The sequence below is a fragment of the Lonchura striata genome, chromosome 35 (assembly GCF_050655825.1).
Source record: "Lonchura striata isolate lonStrDom1 chromosome 35, ASM5065582v1, whole genome shotgun sequence".
NCBI classification, from domain to species: Eukaryota; Metazoa; Chordata; class Aves; order Passeriformes; family Estrildidae; genus Lonchura; species Lonchura striata.
This window is the reverse complement of record NC_140737.1, coordinates 2,567,065-2,590,987: the sequence shown is the minus strand read 5'-3', so window position 1 is coordinate 2,590,987 and position 23,923 is coordinate 2,567,065. Positions and strand designations below refer to the sequence as shown.

The 23,923-nt window shown below is 51.5% G+C and overlaps 3 protein-coding genes across 3 annotated transcripts in view; 1 reads left to right on the top strand and 2 right to left on the bottom strand.

Moving 5' to 3' along the window:
• LOC144247634 (uncharacterized) overlaps positions 1 to 23,923 on the bottom strand; it is a 748,886-nt gene that overhangs the window by 310,705 nt on the left and 414,258 nt on the right. The gene's annotated exons all lie outside the window — the stretch shown is intronic.
• Positions 1 to 23,923, bottom strand: part of LOC144247632 (uncharacterized) — a 375,628-nt gene that overhangs the window by 310,705 nt on the left and 41,000 nt on the right. The gene's annotated exons all lie outside the window — the stretch shown is intronic.
• On the top strand, positions 1,202 to 10,965 carry LOC146764255 (uncharacterized). The gene is made up of 2 exons (XM_085565340.1): positions 1,202 to 1,268; positions 9,560 to 10,965. Exon 2 carries the CDS (start codon positions 9,587 to 9,589, stop codon positions 10,409 to 10,411), a length of 825 nt encoding a protein of 274 aa, XP_085421466.1. The 5' UTR covers positions 1,202 to 1,268; positions 9,560 to 9,586; the 3' UTR covers positions 10,412 to 10,965.

Sequence of the window (23,923 nt, the reverse complement as noted above, 5' to 3'; positions counted from 1 at the left end):
AGAAGCTAATTTCTTCAAACCTTACTCAGAGTTGAAGACGCCTTAAGAATTAAATGAAACAGTTTACATACAACAGAAAGAGTTCTTGTTTTAAACAGAAGGTATGAAAAATATATGAATATGCAACCAGCTTTACTTTTAAAGCTATTCCTTTGTCCATAAAGTATGCTTTTCGTAATTTAGTGTCCAAAAGCATCCAGACGTCTGTAATTCTTTGCTTTTTATTGTCTTATAATTATCCTAACTCTAAACTTTACTATTCTAACAGTATTATTATTTTTATAACAATTTTATTATTATTAAAGTTTAAAAATTTTAAAAACCAGGTAATTAGCGTTTTTCCCACCGGCGATGCCTGAGAGGAGGCTGTGAGCCCGCGGGCAGAGGGGCCCCGCTGGAGCAGCCTGTCCTGGCAGGACTGAGCCCGTGGCACAGTGACCCACGCTGCAGCACTCGGAGGGGGCTGTGCCCAGGGGATGGACTCCGCTCCGAGAAGTTCCTGGAGAAGTCTCGGCCGGGAGAGAGCGCAGGGTGCAGCAGGGAACGACTCCTGTCCCTGAGCAGAGGGAGAAGCCCCGGGGGATGAGCTGAGCATGGCCCCATTCCCTGTCTCCTGCCCTGCCGGGGGAGGAGGTGCAGCTGGGAGCAGGGAGGCGTGGGGAAAGCTGCATTTAAGGCTCTGCACTGACTTCTCCTTCTCCTGCTCCGAGTCTTTGGAGTTTTCTGACAGAAATCTCTCCCCTGCCCCACCCACCCACAGGGCTTCGGGCAGGTTTCCCTTTTTGGGGGAAATCAAAGCGAAGCACTGATGCGCTAACGAGGGGCAGGAGAAGTGAGGCTCCTGGGCTTCCCGCAGAGGCGGAGGCACGGGAGGCGCAGGGCCGGGAAAGCCGTGGCGGGAGGCGCGGAGAAGTTTGTTTGTGTGGGCAGCTCAATCCCGGCTCGGGCCCGGGCCCGTGCCGGGGCTGTTCCTCATCTCCGGCTTTCCCCTCACGCAGCCCGGGGGCGCCGAGAGCGCGGGGCGAGGCGGGGCCGTGCGCAGAGCCCGCCCCGAGCTCGCTGCCATTGGCCGCCGGTGCCGTCAGTCGCGGTCGCGGCGCGCTGATTGGTGGGAGCGGGGCGCGGCGCGGCCCCGGCGGCGGGCTGAGGGCGGCCGTGGCCGCGCAGCGCCGCCATTGGCCGAGCGGCTGCGCGGGCCCGGCAGCGGCGGCAGCGGCCGGAGCGCGGTGAGGCGGCGGCGGCGGAGCTCGGAGGCGGCCCCGGCGCAGGTGGGAGCCGCGCTGGGCTCTGCGGGGGCTCGGGGCTGGCTGCGGGCGGAGGGGGCGGCAGGGGGCTCCGGCGGCTCGCCGGTGCCGTGTCCGGCCCGTGCCGGCCCCGGGCTGAGGGCGCTGCGGGAGCGGCTGCCCGCGGTCTCCTTCCCGCCGGGGCCGGGCAGGAGCCGCTGCCGGAGCAGCGCTGGCTCGGCCCGGCTGCTGTGGGTAGGACAGAGGGGCTGCCCCGCGGCCGGGAGCGGGCGGGGAAATTCCCGTCGCCGGAGGTTTGTGTGCCCGGAGGAGAGCGAGGAGTCCTGTCAAAGTGACTTTATTGCCGAGCAGGGGCAGAGGCCGTGGGGCATTTGCCGTGCGCTCTCTGCCGTGCTTGTAGTCCGCAGCCTCCTTTTTATCCTCATTTTCCCGGACGCATCTCCCTCTGCCTTTGCCCACCGGCTGAGTTCCTTGGAAGGTTCCGACTTCCCGATGCGCCTGGAGCCTGTCGTCGTTAATGTGCACCCTCCTTTTGTAGAACAGCCGATATTCATGGCTCTGTTAAGTCTTTGTTCTTCTCCTCGAAGTTCGGGAATGTAGCGGGACTTTGAGCAGCTGTCTGCGTCTATTTGGAACATTTATTGGAACTGATGGTTTCTCCCCTTACGTACAAGTGCCTGGCCCTATCTCCAGGCAGATTCACTCCTTGACTCTGTTTTGTTCTTCCCGGGTCCTCTTTGGTTTTGGGATTATTCTCGGTGCCCTCATTCCCTGTCCTTTTGTAGCCGTTTGTGGATCAGGAGGCCTGGCTGCCACCTGCATGCCCTGGCTCAGCTGCTGGATGAGCTGCATTGCCAAGGTGTGGAGCATGGTAAAAAGATGAGAGTTGCTGCAGCACAGAAGAGAAGCAGCATTCGTTTGACCCCTGGTCTGCTGGGGACCCGGAGAACCGTGTCCCATTCCCATCCTTTCCATGTTTGGACCAATACATAAAGTGCTCTCCTATTTCCTTTGTTATCTTTTTTAGCAGTTTTCTCTTGTCATGTCTTTGCCAACAGCAGTTTGAGCCACTTTGTTTCCCCCAGACTCCTGTTTTTTCTGCTCACAGATAATCTGATCCCATCCCCTGGTGAAATGTGTTTCTCATTTCAGTGGCTTGGTCGGCAGGAAGGTCAGGAGCTGGAGCTGCCTGGTTGGTTCTTATTCCGAGGACAGCTTGTAATCTAATGATGCCATTGAAATAATAAATGGGTTCTCTGTCTCCTGAAATGAATTGATTCGGGTCCCAGGGGCTGGTCCATGGTGTTGTAGGATTTGTTCTGATGGTCCTTTAATTCTTTTGCCCATTTTTGTGTGTTCCCTCCATCCGGGGCTGCGTCAATTGATTGCTTTTTTCTAATTACATCATCAAATACTTGAATTCCAGCTGATTTCCCTGAACTTGCTATAGCAACAACCCCAGTGCTCTGATACACCCTGTACGGCACATACAGTGACAGCAGGTGTTGCAGTGGGCAGAGGGATGATCCCCCCCTTATTTTAGTGCAGTTTTCCCAACATTCTCCATTTGCTGTTTCCCTTTGCAGCTTCAGCCATTTCTGTTGCAGAGTCAGAGATCCTCAGCATGGGCTCTGCCTTCAGCTGTGCAGATTCCATCTGTGCAAGCAGGCAGGGCTTGGGGTGAGGGGCAGAGGGAATCAGCCAATTCCTGCCCCAGGCAAGAATAGCCAGGTACATTGTCCCCACTTTGCCCCAGCAGTGTTAATTTGCATTTCTGAAGCTCCTTCTGGGTGCCTGGAATGCAGCTTCTCTTCCAGCAGCCTCACATGTGCCACCTCCCCCACAACCTGCTGCTTTATTTTTTTTTTCCTTCAAATAATCCATTTAGTATTTGTGACTTAAAGGGTCACCTTTAAATCTCTTCTAGTTTTGTGAAGTGCAGCCTAAAGGTGTGTGTTGAAAAACCCAGACCAAAATTTTGGTATCTCTTACAGAAACATACACAAAAAAATTCCAAGGCAATTCAGTTTTTTCTACTTCTCGGAGTAAAAATTCATTCTCACATCCCTAACCGAAACCTAACCAGAAATACAGAAGTAGGATTATTACAAAAAATACTCTAATGCTCTAAACTTTGCACTGGAACTGCAGGAAAAAGAAAAACTCCACCAATATGTTTATTGTTAGAGTCAAGGCATTCCTTGATTCTGGCCAGGATGTGCAACGGAAATCATTCCAGCCCCACATAGCCCGGGTGTGCAGAGAAAATAGTTCCATTACATGTGGGTTTTACTCGAGTTTTCTCAAAATTGATACAGTCTAAAGCAATCTAAATCCATTGGTTTAATGTTCTGTAGTTTCAAGTTGTGCATTTTTGAGTGTTCCTTTGCTTGTGCTGTTAATGAGGTGGGAAGTGCTGGATTTCCTTCTCAGCCTTTTGCAGACCAGGTGTCTGCAGCCCTGCTGGGGGCAGTGTCTGGGGTAGGTGTTGGTTGCTGTTTGCTGCTGGGGTTGATGTTTTGCTGCTGGTCGTTATCTTTGTGGGTATCTTTCGGGCCATTCCCAGTTTGTTGAGGTGCTAAACTCATCTCCACTGAGTGGTGTAACATCCCTTAACAAAACCTTTAACATTTCTTTCCCCAAGGCCAAGGCAAAGCAAGCCTGAGTAGAGAAATCAAAGGTTAACAATGTTCAAGTCTATGAGCTGGTCTATTTTCCATGGATGCACTGGCAGGCAGGGCAGTGTGTGAGTGTGAGTGAGAGCCAGAGTGGAATTGTCCCGGTGTGTCCCCAGCAGCTGTGGCAGTGCAGGCCCAGAGAGCACTGAAGCTGCAGCAGTGGCAGCAAGGGCTGGCCCCGGTGGCTGGAGCTGCCCAAGGAGGGTGGCCAGGCCGAGGATTTCAGCAGAGGAGGTGTGGGCAGGCCCAGGGCCTTGCCCCGCTGTGGAGCCCTGGCTGCTGCTGCGCTGCCTTCAGTGCAGGCTCAGGGGGGCCTCCCATCCTCCTGCTGCAGGCGGGAAGTGCAAATCTCCGGGGCTGCAGAGACCTGGAGCCCAGGCTGAGGGGTCCCCCCGTGTTCAGCTGTGCTGGCGGCTGTTTCTGGCCTCGGGCCCCTTGGCATGGGCCACGCCACTTGGCCACCAGTGGTGCTGCTTTGCACTCCTTAGGCAGAGCCCATGTCCTGCTTGGATGTTGGCAGCAGCAAAGTGCCAAGGCAGGCTCTGTGCCAGCCCAGCTTCCTGGGGGAGAGATTGCACCAGAGACAGGATTCTGGCCACAGACTGCTTTAAATGTGCATCCCTTATCTCCACCCTGCACTAGGTGGAGAACTCCCAGGGTATGGAATTCCCGAGATCAATTCCAAGGGAAATAATTGAATATCTGCCCTGGCTCTGGCTCTTCTTCTTGCCCAAGCCAATGTCAAAAACCATACCCATGGCATCTTGGTTTCTATCCCCAGCTTCCACAGGTGTTTCTTTCCCCATTCATTCTTTGTACCCAGCCTGAGCTGTGGGGGTGCCAGGGGTATGGAGGTCCCATTGTATTCCTAAAGCTGCCATAAGCCCCTGGAGGATATCTCCTGTAAAATGAGTTCTGCTCTCTGAGTCTGTTGCTTCCACAGTCCCTTTTCTTGAAATTATGTCTTTTAGACATACCCTAATAAGTGATCCAGTGGTTGCTGAGCAATCAGAATTGCTTTTGCCCCCCTGTTAGGTGAGATGGTGTCACCAGAAGATATTGAAGCCTTCCTGCTCAGGGCATTTCAGTGCCAGGCTCTTACAAGCACACACAGCTGTGCTGGTTGAGCTGACCATGGGGGTAACCTGCACTTTGTCTGATTCCCTTTCCTCAATAACAGCGTGTCTTGGAACTCTTTTCCCTTCTGCTGCCCTTGTAGAGCCATCCACAAAGACATTTTCTGCCTCAGGCCAGGCAATGTCTCCTGAATCTCCCCCAGGCTGGGTCTGGAGCTGTGTCACTTGAATGCAGTGCTGGGTTTCTTCCCAGCCCCTCTGTGGGCTGTTCAAACAGGAGGCTGGGTTAAACCCTTCCCCTGTGCTCAGTTCTGAATCCTCCTGTGCCACTGCACAAGTTTCACACTGTAATAACCGAGCACTGCTCATCCATTGCGAGGCTCTTTTGGTGATCAAAGCTTGAACTTGATGGCAGACTGGAACAATTGGAGATCCTGTTGTCATCAGGTTTTGGGCCTCAGTTCTGTTGAATCTGTGGCTGCACAATTCTGCAGGCAATGAGGCCACTCTGGCCACTGGGTGAAACATTTTGGCCCAAGAGTTCCTTTGGCATGGCCCTGTTTAATATTCACCTACAATTCCAATTTCTTTTCTGAGTCTGGAAGAGCCAGGGCTGAGGCATCAATATTTTTGGGTTTTCATTTTCTCAAGTTTTGCTCACTTTTTCCTTTCCATACCACAGCATGGAGGCTGTCTGGGGTTACAAAGTCCTACAATGTTCTGTCCGGAACAGAGAATCCTCAGTCCAGGCTGTGTAATTCCCTGTTAATCCTCAGAATTATCGCAGCTCCTTTTTGGTGCTGGGAAATGTTACTTCTGAGATTTCCCAGACCCTCTTTGTGTCAAACCACAACAAACCTTCAGTCCCATTATGTCCCAAATATTTAATCTTTGTCTCCATTATTTGCACTTCTTTTTTTTTTCAGATACTTAAAAGATGTTTTAGCCAAGAAATTCAGCGTTTTCACAGAGGCTTTGTCTAGCACTTTTTCTTGTCCTCCTCATTGGAGCCATCTGATTCCCTGACTGGCAGGATAGGAGTGCTGTAGGGAGACATCCCTGGCTCCAAGAGCCCTGCCTTTAGCAAGGACTCCATACCAGGCTGTGAGCCCTTCCTTCCCTCCCCTGGAACAGGGTGTTGCTTTTAGCCCCCACTTGTCCTGGTTGCTTCCGAGTAACTTGGAGAGCCTCTACATCAAATTTTCCTTTTGGGGCTGCCCACGCCTCTGAGTTCACTGAGCAGAGGCCTTGCTAGACATTTGACACAAAGGTACAGCAGCAATAGCCTCTGTACCACCTTTTACAATATTCCAATGCCACCATCAAATTCCTTCCTGGTTCATAAAAATGACAGTAGGAAGAAAAATAAAAAAGTTCATTTCAAACATATCCTCCACAGATCCTAATAGTGATTGAACAAATGATACCAGTTCAACTTTCCCATTTATTCCCTTAATAATTGAAACATTCCTTTACAATTTTCCCTCCTTAGGTGTAAAATTCAGAGTGGATGGAAAGGCCCCTGTGTCCATCAGGAGAGGCCTCCTCTGGATGCAGACCCAGCCTGAATGTTCTGCAGGGCTCCAGTGTGGTGGGTCCCCGGTGGGATGGGAGCTCAGAGAGCCCTGACAATCCATGTCCATGCAGGGGTGGACTTGCTCCTGCTGAGGGTGCTGCTGTCTGTGCTTGCAGTGTCCTTGTGGGCTGCAGCTGGAGCCCTGACTCCTTCCCAGGGGCTGTTTGGGTGGGCTCTGCCCTGGCCAGGAGGGCAATGCCTCTGCCAGGTGCTTGTGGCCGACCCCGTCATGCCCTGGGTGCTGGGGCCCCCTTGGGCCCTGGGGTTGATCCCTCAGGGCTGTGGGAACTCTGCCGTGGCCTTTGCCTTCAGCTTGGCCTTTTGCTCATCCCTTCTTGCCTTCAGCTGCTGTGCCTTTGTGCCCAAGTGCTGCAGGGCCTTCTTGTGCCACTCCTGCAGCCCCGGTCACTGCCTGTGGGTGCTCATCCTCTGAGAGCTGCTGAGCTTTCTGCAAAACCTTTCCTTTCTGCAGGGACCCAAAGCAAATCCTGAACAGCAAATCCTGATCCTTCCATGTGCACTCTGCATTTCCCAGCTGTTCCTTTGTTTTCCCCCTTGTGCTCAGGGTCCCTGCCCAGCCCGTGTGGCAGAGCCGGTGCCTGTCCTGCCGCAGTGTCCAAAGGCGGCCCCCCCGGCGGGCAGGGCCGGCAGCTCCCCGGGGCCGGGCAGCGGCCGGGGCGTCCCGCAGCCTCCTGGGGGCCGGGGGCCACTGCCGGCCCTGCCCGGGGCTGGTGGGGTCAGGCAGCGCCCGGCGCTGAGCCCCGGCTGCCCCACAGCCCCGGCCCGGCCCCGCAGCTCCCCACAGGCCCCAGCCCGTGCTCCCGGTGCCGCACCTCTGCGCCCGGTGCTGCCGCTGCCACCGCAGAGAAACCCCTGGCATCCTGACCTCCTGCTTTTCCTCTCCTGCGAATTGAAAGTATGAGATGGTAAATTCTGAGAAAAAACGGTGCTAGAAAAGAAACCAATCCTGAGTATTTTTCTGTTCATCCTCTTTGCCATCATCCTTTTTCTTATTACACAGATTCCTCCTGCTGCTTCTTGCCTGAACCATATTGCTGCACACTCCCCTTCACCTGATCCCTTCCCAGCACACCAACACCATCCATCCCCTTGCTGTACAAATCCCTTCTCCACTTCCCTCATTCCCCCACTGGGTGTCCATGTCCTTAATTACCTCTGGGGGAATGTGCAGACTACCTCAACATTCTCCCAAGGGACCCTTCAGAGACATTTTGGGATCATCATCCCTTTGGCCAGGCCCCTCCCTGGCTTTCCCTTTTCTCCCCTCCATGGGTGCCCTGCCATGTTCACTCCCCGAGGATCCCAGGGCACTCACTGATGAGATTTTCAGTGCTCTCTCCCTGCTGACTCTTCACAGACCCCCCTGATGTGTCACTCATCTGTCTCCTGGTCACTCCCGGGTCCCCAGTCAATCCCCGGTGCCGCCGCCATCCAAGGGAGCCGATCACCCAAAGTGGGTGAGGCACCTTCAGCTGCACTCCCTGCCCGCCGCCCCGGAGGGTGGAAGGAATTCGGGATGAACCCCAGGGTGTGTGGAAAAATTGACATCAGCAGAGAATTCTGTCCACAAAGCAGATGGAGGAATCCTGTAAAAGTAATTTCATTCCTAAGAAAAGGGAGAGGCCATGGGACATTCAGGCCATGGGATCTCGCCAATTGTTGGAGGACACCGTCTCATTTTCATCCAAATTTTCCCAGCTGCATCTCCCTTTCCCTTTCTGTGTTGGCTGAAATACTTGAGAGCTACAGACTTCTCAATCCACCTACTACTTACCCCTTTCATATGCACCCCACTTTTGTATAGCAGATGATATTCATGGCTCTGTTAAGGCTTTGTTGTTCTTCTCCAAGTTAATGAATTTAGCAAGACCTTGGCTGACATTTTCGGAAACCAATGGATTCTCCTGTCACACCCTTATGTACAATTCTCTAGCCCTATCTCCGAGTAGATTCACAGCATCTGTTTGTAAAGACACTTTCCTGTTGTTCCTTCCATGGGGTCCCCCGTTTGTGGGACATCCCCCCTGGAGCAGGGTGTCCCCTCTGTGCTGCAGCCCCAGGGCTCGGGCAGAGCTCAGCCAATCAGAGCCCGCGGCGCTGATGACTCACCAGTTGCCAGGCAGACTCGCAGCTCCCCGCATTCCCCACCTGGACCCACCTGCGCCCCCCCCTCGGCCCCATGGCCCCGCGAGGGGAATTTGGGGAGGTGGGAGTGGGGCAGCGCCAAGGCCGGGCCCCCCCGCGCTGTCCTGGCGGGAGCGGCTGCAGTGGGGACCGAGTGCGGGCGGGAGCGGCCGAGAGCCCAGCGCTGCCCCAGCCCGACCTGCCCCAGCTCCATCCCTGCCCCCTGCGCTGGGATGCTGTGGGTGTGGGGGGAAGAGGGAGCCGGCAGTGGGTGCTGGGCCTGGGGGCAGGAGGAGAAGGGAAGGAGAAGCAGGCTTGAGGAACAAAATGGTCAAACGATGCAGGTGGCAGGAGAGGGTGGGATTGTGCAGGAGAAGGAGGAATAGCAGGAGGAAGAGGAGTGTGAGGAAGAGCAGAGACACAGGAGGAGGACGAGGAGCAGAAAGAGGAAGCAGCAGAAGGTTCCACCACTCGCTGTGTCTGCAGCCTCCCCCCAGCCCAGGAGTGCTGCTCCCTCCACATGCAGCAGGTGACTGTGAAGTGGATCCACGATTTTCACGGGGTGAATCTTGGTGTTTCTGAGCTTGCTTGGGCTAAATGTTGGTGCTTTGGTTTTATGTGGCAGCTGAATCTTTATCTTTTGGAGGAGGTTTTTCCTGAGTTGTGATGTTTAGGGAGTTTTTGATTTGTGTCTTGGAAGTTTGCAGTATTTTTGGGCTGAATCTTGGTGTTTTGGAGGTTCTTACAGACACAAGATTCCCAGTGACTTCCTGAGATAAACTTGGGCAAGGTGGAACCTCCATTCCAAGGTGCTCTCCTCTTGTTTTTTCCCCAAACCAGGATTTGTCATACCCAGGGTGTGCCTGGATGGAGGAGGAGGAAAAGCCCCGGAGATGCTGCAGGAGGAGGAGCTGCAAACCCAGCCCAGGGAGCTGCGGGGAGGAAAGAGCCCCCCTGAGCCAGGAAGGCGGGCGGAGATGCAGGCGGAGCTCGGAGCTGGTGGAGAAGACTCATGGCAGGGAGAAGCCACACAAGTGCTTGGAATGCGGGAAGGGTTTCAGCTGGAGCGACCACCTGGTCCAGCACCAGAGGATCCACACTGGGGAGAGGCCCTACGAGTGTGGGGAGTGTGGGAAGAGGTTTCAGAGAAGCTCCAGTCTCCTCAGTCATGAGCGGAGTCACACAGAGGAGAGGCCCTTCCGCTGCCCCGACTGCGGGAAGGGCTTCAAGCACAACTCCAGCCTCACCGTGCACCGGCGCATCCACACCGGGGAGAGGCCCTACGAGTGTGGGAAGTGTGGGAAGGGTTTCAAAGACATGTCTGGCCTGATGGTGCACCAGGTAATCCACACTGGGGAACGGCCCTATGAGTGCTTGGAATGTGGGAAGAGCTTTGGGCGGAGCTCACACCTGAGAAGACACCAGCGCATCCACACTGGGGAGAGGCCCTACGAGTGTCCCCAGTGTGGGAAGAGGTTTCAGACCAGCTCCAATCTCCTCCTCCATGAGCGGATTCACACAGAGGAGAGTCCCTTCCGCTGCCCCGACTGCGGGAAGGGCTTCAAGCAAAACTCCCACCTCGCCATGCACCGGCGCATCCACACCGGGGAGAGGCCCTACGAGTGTGGGAAGTGTGGGAAGAGCTTCTCCATGAGCTCAAACTTGACCCAGCACCAACGGAGGCACCACTAAGGGAAGCCCTGTGAGTGCCCCGAGTGAGGGAAGAGCTTGGAGTGAGGGAAGAGAGTGAGGGAAGAGCTTGGTGTGCTGCTGCAGCTCCATCCCCCATGGGAGGATCCGGGATGGATGATCCCCAGTGAACCCCATTGGGCAGAGCCCTGGTGCCCCCATATGGGGAATAAAACAGAGAGTAAAGCAATGGAGCTGATAAAGGGGCCCGATATCTGAGGCCTGACTGAGCAGAAACTGTGGGAGACACAGACACAGTTTCAGTCTCCCTGGGCAAGAAGACTGACCAAGCAACATGGTGTGAGACTTTGTGATAAGATAAATGTTCCCAGGTGACCTGATGTCACAAAGAATGTGTAACCAATGGGAAATTGTTACCAAAAACAGAGCCCTCTATAATCACCATACAAGTAAATCCCTGTATAAACACCTGGTACACTCAATAAAATTGGCTGTGGTCTAAACTGGGATGTCCCCGTCTCTCCATGGTGGATAACCCTGTTGTGGGTGATCCCCGTTGGGTGGGGGAAGGTGCTGGAGGGATTTCTTTCCCTTCTCCTGGTGCTGCCGTGGTTTGGTTGGTAATAAATTCCCTCCCTGTGCCCAGGCTGGGTCTGTTGTCCCCGTGCCGGTGCTCGGGGCGGGATCTCTCCCGTTCCTTCTCTGCACTGCCGGGCCTCTCCTCAGCCAATGAGAGAACGCGGTGGAGAAGAGTCAGCCAATGAGAGCGAGCGGGGCTGATGACTCACCAGTTGCCGGGCAGACCCGCAGCAGGCAGTGTTCCCCACCTGGACCCGCCCTCCCTGCCCAGGGCCGGCCCCGCCGTGGGGTCCCCCCAAGTCCCTCCCCAGTGCCCCCATGAACTGGGCTGGGTTTAACTGGGAAGCTTTACTGGGAACACTGGGAGCAGGGGGCAGGGGCAGAGTGACAGCAGGGCTGGGGGACACTCAATCCCCCCAAAATCAGCGTGGGGATAGAGCTGGGAAGGTACTGGCTCGGCCCAAGGCCACGGGGAGCGGCTGCGGCCGCCGGCGTCTCAGGAGCTCTGTGGGCAGAGAAAAGGGGGTGACACCGGGCTGGGGGCCCCAGGGGAGCACACACATTCTAGAGGAGGGGGGACACGACACACGGGACCCCCCAGACATTCTTGCGCAGGTAGAACCCGATCCCCAGTGCCAGGAAGACAGAACCCAACTCGGGTGTCTCCAGTTCCTGTCAGCATCTTGCTGCGGCAGCATCCAGCAGCATCTCTGGAGGGTCCGCAGGGGTCAGGATCTCCCAAAAACTCTCACAGACACCCTGGCCCTTCCAAGCACCCTCCAGGTCACTCCCAGCCCACTTAGGATCCCCTGAAACCTCCCTCTTGATCCCTTCCTGACCTCCCCTGGACCCACCAAAGCCCCTCCTGTCACTCACAGGATCCCACAGCCTCCTTACAGTCACCCCCACTGTCCCTGGACCCCCAAATCCTCTCCCAGTCTCTTCCCAGTGCCCACCAGGACCCTCAGAACCCCATCCCACCCTCCCCAGTATCCTTCAAACCCCTTCTTAGCCCTTCCAAACCCCCAACCTCGTCTCCCAGTTGAAACCAGGCTCTCTCCAACTCCCTCCCAGGTGCTCCCAGCACATCCCAGTGGCTCTCGCAGCGCCCCCAGTTCCTCCCCCGTACCCCAGTTCCGGCTCACAGGTTGTTCCAGGCTGATGTTGTTGGCAGGTGAAGGTGAGCCCGGCCCGGGTTGGGGTTTCCAGCAGCACCAGGAGCTGGTGGGTCCAGTCCCCATTGGGGAGCACGTTGGTGGCCACCACAGAGAGCTCCTGCTGGCCCTGGAACCACCTCAGCTGGATGGGAGCAGGCGGCCGGGGCCGGGCCAGGAGCTCGAGGGCAGCAGAGAGATGGACACGCTGGGGGGCACTGGGAGAGAGTGGGTGTAATAAATACAAAGGTCATTGTTCATCAAAATGAGTGTTAAAGGAGACAAGAATTTGAACTGAGTAGGGAATGCAACTAGCATAGAAGACTGTGTAATTATATACAAGTTTAGTTTTAGGCCAAGGACAATCTGCAAGGAAGATGAGGAGCCTTCATTCCTGCGACCTCCAAAGGCAGAAAAAAAGACCCCCAGCGACCAATTGCACCCGTGCAGAGTGCATCGAGAGAAAATACGTCAACAGGGACGTATAAAAACAAAAAGGTCAAAGGGGGAAGGTGCTCCGTGGCAGAGCAGAGGCTCCCTGGCTGCCCCGCGCTGTTCTTTTGCTTAATACCGCTTGCTTAATAAATTTTTGTTAATTGATTTATCTATAATTAGCCTCCCCAGTTGAATTTGTCCGTAACAAACTTGGTGCCGTGACTCGGATAAGGGAGAACGGGTGGGAATTCCTAATCAGGGAGGCGCCCCGCTGCCTCTGCAGCGGCCCTGGTGCAGGCTTTTCCTTCCCAGACCCTTACCGACGAACCCAAATTCGGTATTGAGCACAAGGGATACCGGTAACCCCGTAATCTTTGTGCACGAAGCCGGGCGAAGACGCAGGACAGCGTGAGTATAAAAGTGGGGATCCGCTGGGTTGGGCTGGGATCCCAGGACATAACGCGTGAGACGTCCTTGTAGGACGAGGCACGGGCAGAGCTCTGAGTAGTGCGGTTTGCAGAGCCCGCGAGGGGCTGGGCACCAACAGGGGCCGCGAGTGTGTGTGTGCCTGAAGGTGTCCTGGGAGATGGGACAGAGAAAAAGCAAGGCCTCTGCTTCCATGGGGACGGGGACCCCGGTAACGCTTCCCCAGATCCCCCCTGACAGTCCATTAGGTCTAATGATAAAATCTTGGGATGAATATCCTTCAAGGAAAGGGAAAGATAGGGCAAAAATGATACATTATTGTATAAAAGAATGGGGAGGAAAACACATCTGTAGTGATAATTTATTTTGGCCAGTTTGGAAACTTCAAGGACTGGATTTGCCGGGCATTAAACATTTATGCAAACTCCAAAGAACCTTTTGATATGGAAGAGAGCAAGTATGCTGCTCTCTGGATAGTGGGGGAAACAAGAGCAAAACTTTTTGCCTGAAGCACCCAGGGAGGGAAAAAGAAAAATAAAAAGCCTGAGGAAGTTCCAACTGCACCCCCTCTACCATACATCCCTCCTCCTCCTCCACCCCCACCAGCACCACCAGCAGTCTACCCCGATTTCGATCAAGGGGGAGATTTTGATAACCAAGAGGTAGAAATCCCAGAGCCGGTCCCTGAGGAAAATCGCTGTGTTACTCGTAGTCTAACAAGGGGGGAAAGAGAAAGGGAAGGGCAAGCTCTATATCCATGAAGGGAAGTAGCTTTGGGAATGATCCCTAACCCCAATGTTGGTCAGCACGGACAATCAACCCAAATTCTGGGACTAGGTTATGTGGAGGTACCTCTCAACTCAGGAGATGTGAGGGAGTTCAAGAAAGAAATGGGAGCATATGGGCCAAATCTTAAAGGAATTTTCTGACCCTATAGCCTGGGACTTCCCATGTGAACAAATTCAGAATCCAGCTGAGGTGGCAAAGTACCTGAAAGAGAAATGCCATGATAAGTCTAAGGAGAAAAAGATCATTGCAGCGAGCTGGGCCCTGGCATGTGCTTATCACACCCTGCTAGATACTGTAGGGCAGCAGACAGAGGAAGGGGGGCAGGGAGATAAATCAGCAGCTATCCCAGTCACTCAGGCTGCAGCCAACAGCCCCGGCTCGAAGCCAGCAGCTAACCCAGTCTGTGAGCCTAAGCCAGCAGCTAAACCAGACTGTGAGCCTCAACCAGTGGCTGTTGCTATGAGCACAATGGGCCAGTGATACCTCAGGCCATCAGGGCAGAGATGCCACCTACAAGTGGGCACGAGACCGAGGGGTGGATCTAACCATGGACAGTGTTTCTCAGGTGATCCATGACTGTGAGACCTGTGCTGCCATCACAGGCCAAGCAGGTGAAGCCCCTGTGGTATGGTGGGCAGGGGTCCAAGTACAAGTATGGGGAGGCCTGGCAGATTGACCACATCACACTGCCCCAGACACGCAAGGCAAGCGCTACGTGCTGACGATGGTAAAAGCCACCACAGGATGGTTGGAAAGCTACCCTGTGTCTCATGCTACAGCCCGTAACACCATCCTGGGCCTTGAAAAGCAGGTCCTGTGGAGGCATGGTACCCCTGAGAGGATTGAGTCAGACCATGGGACTCATGTCAAGAACAGCCTTATCAACACCTGGGCTAGGGAACATGGAATTGAGTGGGTGTACCACATCCCAAACCATGCACCAGCTGCAGGCAAAGTGGAGAGGCACAATGGACTGTTAAAAATCACCTTAAAAGCATTGGGTGGGGGATCTTTCAAAAATTGGGAGCAACATTTAGCAAAGGCCACCTGCTTAGTTAACAGCTGAGGTTCCACCAATCTAGCAGATCCTGGCCAATCTGAGCCCCTGAATATAGAATATGGAGATAAAGTCCCAGTGGCACATGCCAGAGGTTTGTTAGGGAAATCAGTGTGGATCAATTCTGACTCGAGTACAGACAAACCCATTTGTGGGATTGTCTTTGCTCAGGGACCAGGTTGTACATGGTGGATAATGCAGAGAGATGGAACAACGCAATGTGTACCTCAGGTAGATCTGATTGTGGGGTGAGACTCATGTGCAAATATCACTGTTTGCTGGATGTTGCTGCCAGTGTCTGTACATGAAAACATACAGACATGAGACAGAAAGAAATGTATAAGTGTCAAAGGTTTGAGCAAGTGAAATAGAAAGAAATGTGTAAGTGTTGAAGGTTTGAGTAAGTGAAAGATAGAAGTTTTTACTTGATGGTGTTTTTACATGATGTTGAAGATATGGAGATAAGGGGTGGAATGTCCGAGGGTGACATTATGGTGTTTCTGTCCCCAGTCGTGTGTTCTGTTTATGTTTGATATTCTGTTCTGTGCTCTCAGAACTGACTCAGAAAGTGAAGGTTTGTTTTGCCTTGTTATCAGCCGGCTCACCTCCCCCCATGGTCTGCTGTCTAGAAGAGGCCAGTGCTGGCGGGCTTGCTTTGTTTGGCTTGCTTCTGCTTTTTCCTTTGCTTCCCAGTTAGTTTAGCTGAGCAGTCCAGTTCTTTCCCTGGACTGTTTCTTTTCCTTTCCTCTTCCTGAATACCATCCAGCCTGCTCCAGACTCGGATCTGGGAAACCCCAAGGAACACCAGAAGCCTGCATTTTCTGATCTGCAGCAGCCATCCCCAGTGCCCGGAGCAATCCCCAGCACCCAGACCCGGGTGACCACTCCCAGGAGGCACTTTCTGGATTTGTCATCTCTGCAGAGTGGTGAAAGAGCTTTTTGGCATCTGGTGTTGTTCATTTTTTTAGTGCTGGGAAGGGTTTTGTTTGTTAAATAAACAGGTCTTTTTCCACTTCTCTCAGATAAAATATTTTCCCAAACCAGGTGGGTGGGGAGGGGCCGTGGGGGTTTGTTTTCTGGGGGCTACTTCCAGAGGTTTTTCTCCCAAATTTTCCCTAAACTAGGACATCTCTGGTCTGTCTCTGGATTTTCTTGTGGGCATGGGCATCCCTGTTGGCTGTGTGGGGCCCCCGTGATGTTCAGGACTTGTGCCCGGAGGGTTCTGTGGTGGGTTGAAGGGCGCTGCTGGGGGCTGCCAGGTGCCTATGGCACACTGCCCTGAGAGCGCCCGGTCTCGTCTGATCTCGGGAGCTGAGCAGGGTCGGGCCCTGCTGCTGCTGGGGACAGCGAGGACGATGTCAAGGATGACAACCTCTTGCTCCACCTGACCACCGGCAGGCTGAAGATGGTGGACTTTGATTCTGACATCTCCTTCAAAGCCAGGATCCACAGGGAATTTGCAGATGAGTCCACACGCAGGGGGATGCTCCCAGATTTGGGCATTGCACAGCCTGGCTGGGAACCAAAGGTTCCCCCTTTGCTGGGGCGGATGCAGCTGATCCTTCAGTTGGCTGCCAGGCTGCTTTTGGCAGGGCTGGGGGCATGGGCTGGGGTGGATATGAAATGGGAGTGGGCTCCTGGCCCTGCCAACAGCCCTCAGCACCCACTGTGCCCCGGGCTGGGGCTGGGCTGGGGCAGCCAGCCCGACACAAACAAACCCCCATGGTGGGAGCAGAGGTGGAACTCCAGACCCTGTGCAGGGGCTGCTTTGCTTTGCAGGCAAGGAAGGGCTTGGGCTGCTCCACTGCCCTTGTTTGCTTTGGGATCACCATGGGGGCCGTGCAGGGGAAGGGAAAAAGCCTGTGATTCCCTCACCCATGGTGGGTTTTTCCCTGGCATGCAGGGGTTGGGCCTTCTTTAAGGTCCTGACAGAGATAAGATTTTTGACCATTTTTCTTGTTCCCCTTTTTGTCTGTAACCTATTTTCCATAATTTGATGTTTGTTTTTCTAGAGGAAGCGTTGAGGTGGGGCCCAGTCTGGATCAGTGAAGAGAGCCTGACAGAGGAATGGTTGAACGACAAGGGACATGATACTGTAAAATTAATCCAAATAGGGAGGGCTACGTGACTGCTGCAAAGTTCGCATGGCCCTGAAGAGTAGATGGTGTGCAGAAAGCAGGATAGTGAAACTGCTTGGTATGTAGAAGTAGATAGAGAAGAACAAAGGGGTACTAAGCTGTTCTAACTGCAAGGCCAGCTGGACAGGCATGTATCGATCATAAAGATACTTTTAAGATAATAGTACAAGTCACATAGCAACCAATCATGAGCTTGGCTTTTGCAATATGTATGAGCTAATTTACGAACATATATAAACTGTGTAATCTGTTACAATAAACTGAGACTTGATGATCATGATATCATGAGTCTTGTCTCCCACGGCATCCCTCTAACAACTGGCGCCCGAAAGCAGGGACCTGATCCGAGCCTAAGGCGAGAGAGGTGCTGCGTTGGGGTTCGGGTCCTGCGGCTGGAAGGATGGCGAAAGAGCCGAAACGCTCTGCTCCGTGCCCTGAGTGACCGCAGCAGCGGGCTCAGCCGATACGTGCTGCCGAAGCCTGAAGGAGCCAGCAACGGTACCGACGTAATCATGGAAAGGCAAGCAGCATATGATTTATTTAGTGCTTCTCTTAGAAAAAGGCAGATTAGGGGGATTGACTTAGATAAGGATCTCCCTTCGCTATTGCATCATGCTGAGTCTTACGGCTTTTTCGTTAACCCCCATAGTGTTCATGAACTTTCAGAATGGAGAAGATATAGGGATAAGTTGTGGGAATTAGTGTTAGATGAGGATAAACCGGGCAAGAAAATGAGTAAACTTTGGAGTGTGGTTGATAACGAATTGTTAATGTGTCAGGCAGAAAAGAGGGCGGTGGAAGTGATACGGACAGCTCTGGAGAAAAATAAGGAATGTAAACCCTCGCTTCTCTCCAGTGAGCCAAACCCTCCGGTTCTCACAAATTTTCCCATTCCCATCTCTGCTTCTGAAATGCCTGTACCTCCCATAGACACTAGTAGCATTGAGGTGCTGGAAATTGAGATCCAAATTGCTTTATGGCAACGGGACTGGGATCCCAAATTCACTTTTTGTGAACGGGAATCAGGTAGAATGGAGCGGGCGCGGGGCCAGACAGAGCGGGGCCGGCCAGCACCGAGCCGGAGGCGAGCCCGGGGCGGAGCGGACATCAGCCGAGAGACGGAAGGCTCCTTGCTGCCGAGCAGCAGCGCAAGGGGGGAGAGGGGCGTTCCTGGGGCTCAGCCGCGCTGGAGTCGGAGCAGGCGGGGCGCAGCCGTGGCGGGGGTGTCTCTTCTCCCATCCACAAGGTGACACAACAAGGACGGGAGCGAGGCGGCGCCGCCCCTCATCTCCCCGCAGCGCCCAGCAATGGCGGCGGAGATGGCGGCACAGTCCTGGTTGCCATGGCAGCGACAACGCCGAGAGCAGCAGCGCCACCGGTGGCGGGACCGCAACACTACAGCAAAAATTTCAACAGCATCTTCCCAATTTCTTACAAGAGTCAGAAGACGTAATGAAAAAGTACAGCAGGACCGAGTGTTTTCCAAGATACCAAGAAGGATGAACATTATGTCAATCAATGTTATTTCAAATATGATATGGATGAAAATCACTGTATAAAGATAAAAATGTTAGTAATGATTTAATTACCAAAAATGTCTCTAAAAACAAAGAGTTGAGAAAATGTCATCTGATGGAATTTTAGTATTGATTTTGTAATCTCTGTCTTTGGGTTTTTATAGATAATAATATAAGTAATAATGATTTTTAAGTTTTATAGATAATACGATAAATAGTGATTGTTAAGTTTTTGTAGGTAATGATAAGTAGTGATTGTTACTAATGTTATATGAGTGCTTTAAAAGGATTGTCTTAAACTATTTTAAACAATAGGTTGATCATAAAATGTGAGTTGTCTGATTTTTGTGATAAGAATTATTATTAAGGTATTAAGGTATTAAGGTGTTGTTATAGTATTTACAGTCAGTTTTCATATGTTTTATTGTCTCTTTAGGTGATTGATTACAAGATGTTTTTTCAGGATCCTGTGTTTTTGATTTTTTAACTACTCATGTGTTTTCTTTATCCAATCTTTTATGCAGTTGCAATTCATCTTCCTTTAAAAATTCATTGTCCAAATTTTGGTTCAAAATTTCAGACTTCAAATTTTCAGATTTCTGAAGAAAGGGTTTGTTATATTTAGAGAACTTTTATCTTGAAAGAGATTTTTGGACAGGTTCAATTATTTGATAGTTTGATAAATTTTTAATAGTAAGGTTTTTTACTTATAACTGTTATTTCTATGACTTTTGTTTTATAATGTGTTAAAACATATCCTCCAATTAGAGTTTGAGCTCTGGCCAAGCTCTGGCTCTACGTGGATGGTGTGATTGACCCAGGTGTTTTCTGCATCAAAAAGTATTCAAGTCCTTTTGGCTTAACAATTTGACCATATAGGGCCGCTGAGCCTCAAAAGGAGTTTTGGAGAAACATGATCCGGACATGTTTTATCCAAATCTCTGTTGTTTTAAGGTTTATCAGCTGCTTCAGACTCTGGGATGACAATTTGATAGTGTAGCACTTGGTACCTGTGATTTTATATGTAATATTAATTGTGTATTATCTGATTGATTTTTATTTGTTGTTAGTTTCTTTACTATATGCATTGTTTTGTTCTTGATGTTTTTTCATGTTTATAACAAAAATGTTGATATTTCCATTTCTTCATGCAAATTTTAGGAAACAGAATTGAGAGAGGACCCTCCAGTCCCTGTGGGGGGTGTTGAGTTTGTTTGTGTTTTAGCAGGTGCAGAATCTAGATAGATTTCAGTGAAGAATGTTAAACTTATCAATTTCAAGAGAACACTAATCTCTCCACAAGTAAATCAGAGGATGTACATCAAAAGTGGATTGTGCAAAGATTTGTGTTTCACCCACAGAAGATTGTGGACTTTGGGTTTTTTCATAAGTGTGTTTTTAATTATGTTATAGACTTTTTTACTAAGTTTTAATGAGTTTTAGTAATGCCTGTGATTTTTCTGTTCATTTTGCCATTGCTTTTCAATGGCAAAAGAAAAAGAGGAACAATCAATTAGATAATCAAAAGCATAACATTAAGTTTATCGTAAATGTAGTTTGTATTTAGAATTAAGTTTGTTCCTTTCATGTTAAACAGAACAATCAAAAACCTGAGAAATATGAAGTGGGGTGCACTTCTGTAAAACTAACCTCATTTTTCACCCCACGAGTTACTTCAGTGCAAGCTCTCACACAATTAAAAATCCTAGCCTACTGGACAAAAAAATAAATTAGTATTCCATCTAAAATATTAAGTGAGCTTGCCACAAATATAGGTAGTATCTGTCATGCAGTTCTGCAAAACAGAGCAGCTACCACTAATTTACTTCTTCTAGCCCAAGGTCATAGTTGTGAAGAATTTGAAGGAATGTGCTGTATGAACTTATCTGATCACTCTACATCTATCCACAAGCAAATACGAAAACTGACCGAGCTAACTCAACAGTTAAAGGTAGAGGATAGATTAGGTTTAAAAAGATAGCTAAAAGGATTGGGAATCGGACCATAGTTAAGAGACATTATCAAATACGGCATAATAGTTCTAAGCATAATTGTGATACTTTTGCTTGTTTTGCCCTGTGTGTTTACTTGCTTGCAAGGCTTGATGCAGCAGCTTTTGCAGAAAATGCTGAATGCACACCTTCTTGTACAAAAAGAAAACGGGGGAGATGAAGAGAGCTTGACAGAGGAATGGTTGTACAACAGGGGACATGATACTGTAAAATTAATCCAAGTAGGGAGGGCTACGTGACTGCTGCAAAGTTCGCATGACCCTGCAGAGTAGATGGTGTGCAGAAAGCAGGATATTGAAACTGCTTGGTATGTAGAAATAGATAGAGAAGAACAAAGAAGTGCTAAGCTGTTCTAACTGCAAGGCCAGCTGGACAGGCAAGTATCATTCACAAAGATACTTTTAAGATAATAGTACAAGTCACATAGCAACCAATCATGAGCTCGGCTTTTGCAATATGTATGAGCTAATTAACAAACATATATAAACTGTGTAATCTGTCACAATAAACTGAGACTTGATGATCATGATAGCATGAGTCTTGTCTCCCGCGGCACCCTCCAGCAACTGGCGCCTGAACAGGGACCTCATCTGAGTCAAAGGCGAGAGAGGTGCTGCGTTGGAGTTCGGGTCCTGCAGCTGGAAGGACGGCGAAATAAAGAGAAGAGGCGAAACGCTCTGCTCCGCGCAGACTGTAAATACTCCCGGCAGCAGCCAAAGCTGGAGGCACCTGGGCTTCCAGGCCTCTGGAGCTCATTGCCAGCCCCGGGGAATCGGGACTCTGCACCAACGTCCCTCCCGCTGCAGCTGCTCCCGCAGCCACCCTGAGTGCCCAGAGGCCCCAGGCACAGGAGCAGACCCGAGCGGGAGCCCTGCTGCGAGCCCAGGGACAGAGCCAGCCCTGGCTCCCGGCTGGGCAGGGGCTGCACTGGGTCCTGACAGGGCCTGGCTCTGTCCCCTGGGGCTGGGAAAGCTGTCCCAGGGCAGAGAGGGCCAGGGCTGGCAGGGGCTGCTCAGGGATGGTGTCCTAGGTTGTAAGATAAGCTTGTATTCTATTTGCCATCTGTTGAAGGCAAACCTGTTGGACAGGTTTTGTAATCTTTTCCAAGAACCGGTTTTGCTCCTAAGAGGTAATGGTTTGTTAGTGGGCCATTGACTGATTCAATGCAGGGCTGGTAAATGTAACACCGTGAGGGGTCCCACCCAGAGGGGGAAGCCAAGCACTCTATTGTTGTTTAAAGGGGTAGCTTTTTGGGGAGAGGAGGCAGCTCTCTGGGCGGGACTCCGAGAGAAGCAGCTCGCTCTCTCTCTTCGCGGGATTCCCAGAGAAGCAGCTCTCTCTCTCTCTTCTTCGCGGGATCTTGCAGCGAAGCAGCCGGAGCGCGCTGAGACGACGGCGGCGGAGCTCGGAGGCAACCCCGGCGCAGAGGAAGACCGGCCCCACTGCCACCAGATCTTCAGAGGAAAACTATACCCTTCAAAAGATCACCACTGCAGCTGCAATTCATCAGCCACTGAAAGAGGAGCAGCTGTTATTTCAACCGGACTGCTACCAACACCCCGAATCCTCAGGTTCTGGACTTTTTCACTGGTTTTGTTTGTAGCGATTGCATTTGCCTTTTTAAATTGTTGTCTAGTTTTCTCCTAGTAAAGAATTGTTACTCCCATTCCCGTATCTTTGCCTGAGAGCCTTTTGATTTAAAACTCCTAGTAATTCAGAGGGAGGGGGTTTACCTTCTCCATTGCACAGGAGGCTTTAGCCCTCCTTCGCAGATTCCCGTCTTGTCGAACTTAGACAGATTTTGGCGCATCAACGTGGGGCCCGAGGGCATTGAGAGGGAAAAAGGATTAACAGTTCTTAAGTAATTTGGTTTTTTGTTGCGTGTAAAAACATCTTCAGCATCACCATGTGGTCTAGTTTACCTTGGTTTGGATGGCATGTGATCGTAGCTATACTTTTCCCATTTGCAGACCCTTATCTAAAAATGGGTCCTATAACTAAGGCTACGGTGTCTGTTATCAAGTTTGGCTTCTGGGTTAATTGGGTGAGGAATTCATGGATCTTTAATTTCCTCTGGAAGGCAGGTACATGGATTCATAGCTATCACACATTAACTGTATGTTTTTGGGGTTACTTTAATAATGGTACCTACTGCGAGGAAATAGTGCCTGGGCAAACTTTCTCCCAACCTTTTAACCATCTTTTTGGGTCTGCTCCACCAGTTCTCAAAGGGTTAAGATCCTTTCTAAGTGCTAATGATACCATACAATGGGTGGTGTTGCTGATAGTCCTGTTATATTTAGCATTCAGAGATAAGGGAAGATTAACCTGGATAACTACCCTCACACCTACACCACAGACTCGAGATGCTGCTGCTCCAGAGCCTGACCCTGCCCCACAGCCCACCTCAGAAATGAACCGCCCAGATTGGGCGAGGGTTCTGGTTAAGGAGATACGAGAGATGCTGAAGGAGTGCATTTCCCCAGCTGGTGAGAAACCGGCCCTTTGCCTTGAGGAGGGACAGTCTAATAGTACAGCTGTGGAACCCACAGATGTTACAACTGTCCAGGTTCCAGCTGAACCACAAAGGCAGTCACGGTCAGCAGCAGTTGCCCCGGTAGAAACAAGGAAGTCTAAGGTGAAAGCAGAGCACCCTGCAGATAGGGACAGGAATGGAGGAACCTCACAACCCACAGGGGACCCAGAGATTGCTATCATCACCGAGTCCCTGACGTACGAAAGTCTTCGTAATCTGCATAAAGACATTGTGCGACGAGGGCGTGAGGCTTATGCTACCTGGTTACTCCGGGTTTGGGATCTTACGGGTACAGGCGTGCAGCTGGACGGTGGTGAGGCAAGGAACTTGGGACCCTTGACCCAGGACTCGGGTATAAATCAGGTTTTTGTAAGGGAACCAGGGTCCCTTTCTCTCTGGGAGCGGCTCTTAATGAGTGTCAGGGAGAGGTTTGTCCACAGAGAGAGAATGCAAGAGCACCATCATAGAATGCGCTGGAAGACCCTCGAGGAAGGGATCCAACAGCTGAGGGAAGTGGCAGTATTGGAGGTACTCTTTGGGAGGGATGGACGACACAATAATGACCCTGACAAGGTCAGGTGTACGGGACAAATGCTGTGGAGTCTGGCAAACCTTGGGCCATCTCAATACACCACCTTCATTGCAACAATCAATGCTGACGCCCACCGAGAGACAATAGGTTCTGTTGCCAACAAACTTAGGAATTATGAGAGTATGATTAATGGCCCAATGCAGGCTCATATCTCAGCTGTGATTAAGGAGTTTAAAGAGGAGATGAGGGAGGAGATAAGGAAGGTTAATACAGCACCCGTGAGAGTCACAGGCCCCAGAATCAGCACCCAACAATCCCCAGCTAGAGAGAGAGGGTACACCCCAAGGGCTAATCTGTGGTTCTTCCTGCGTGACCATGG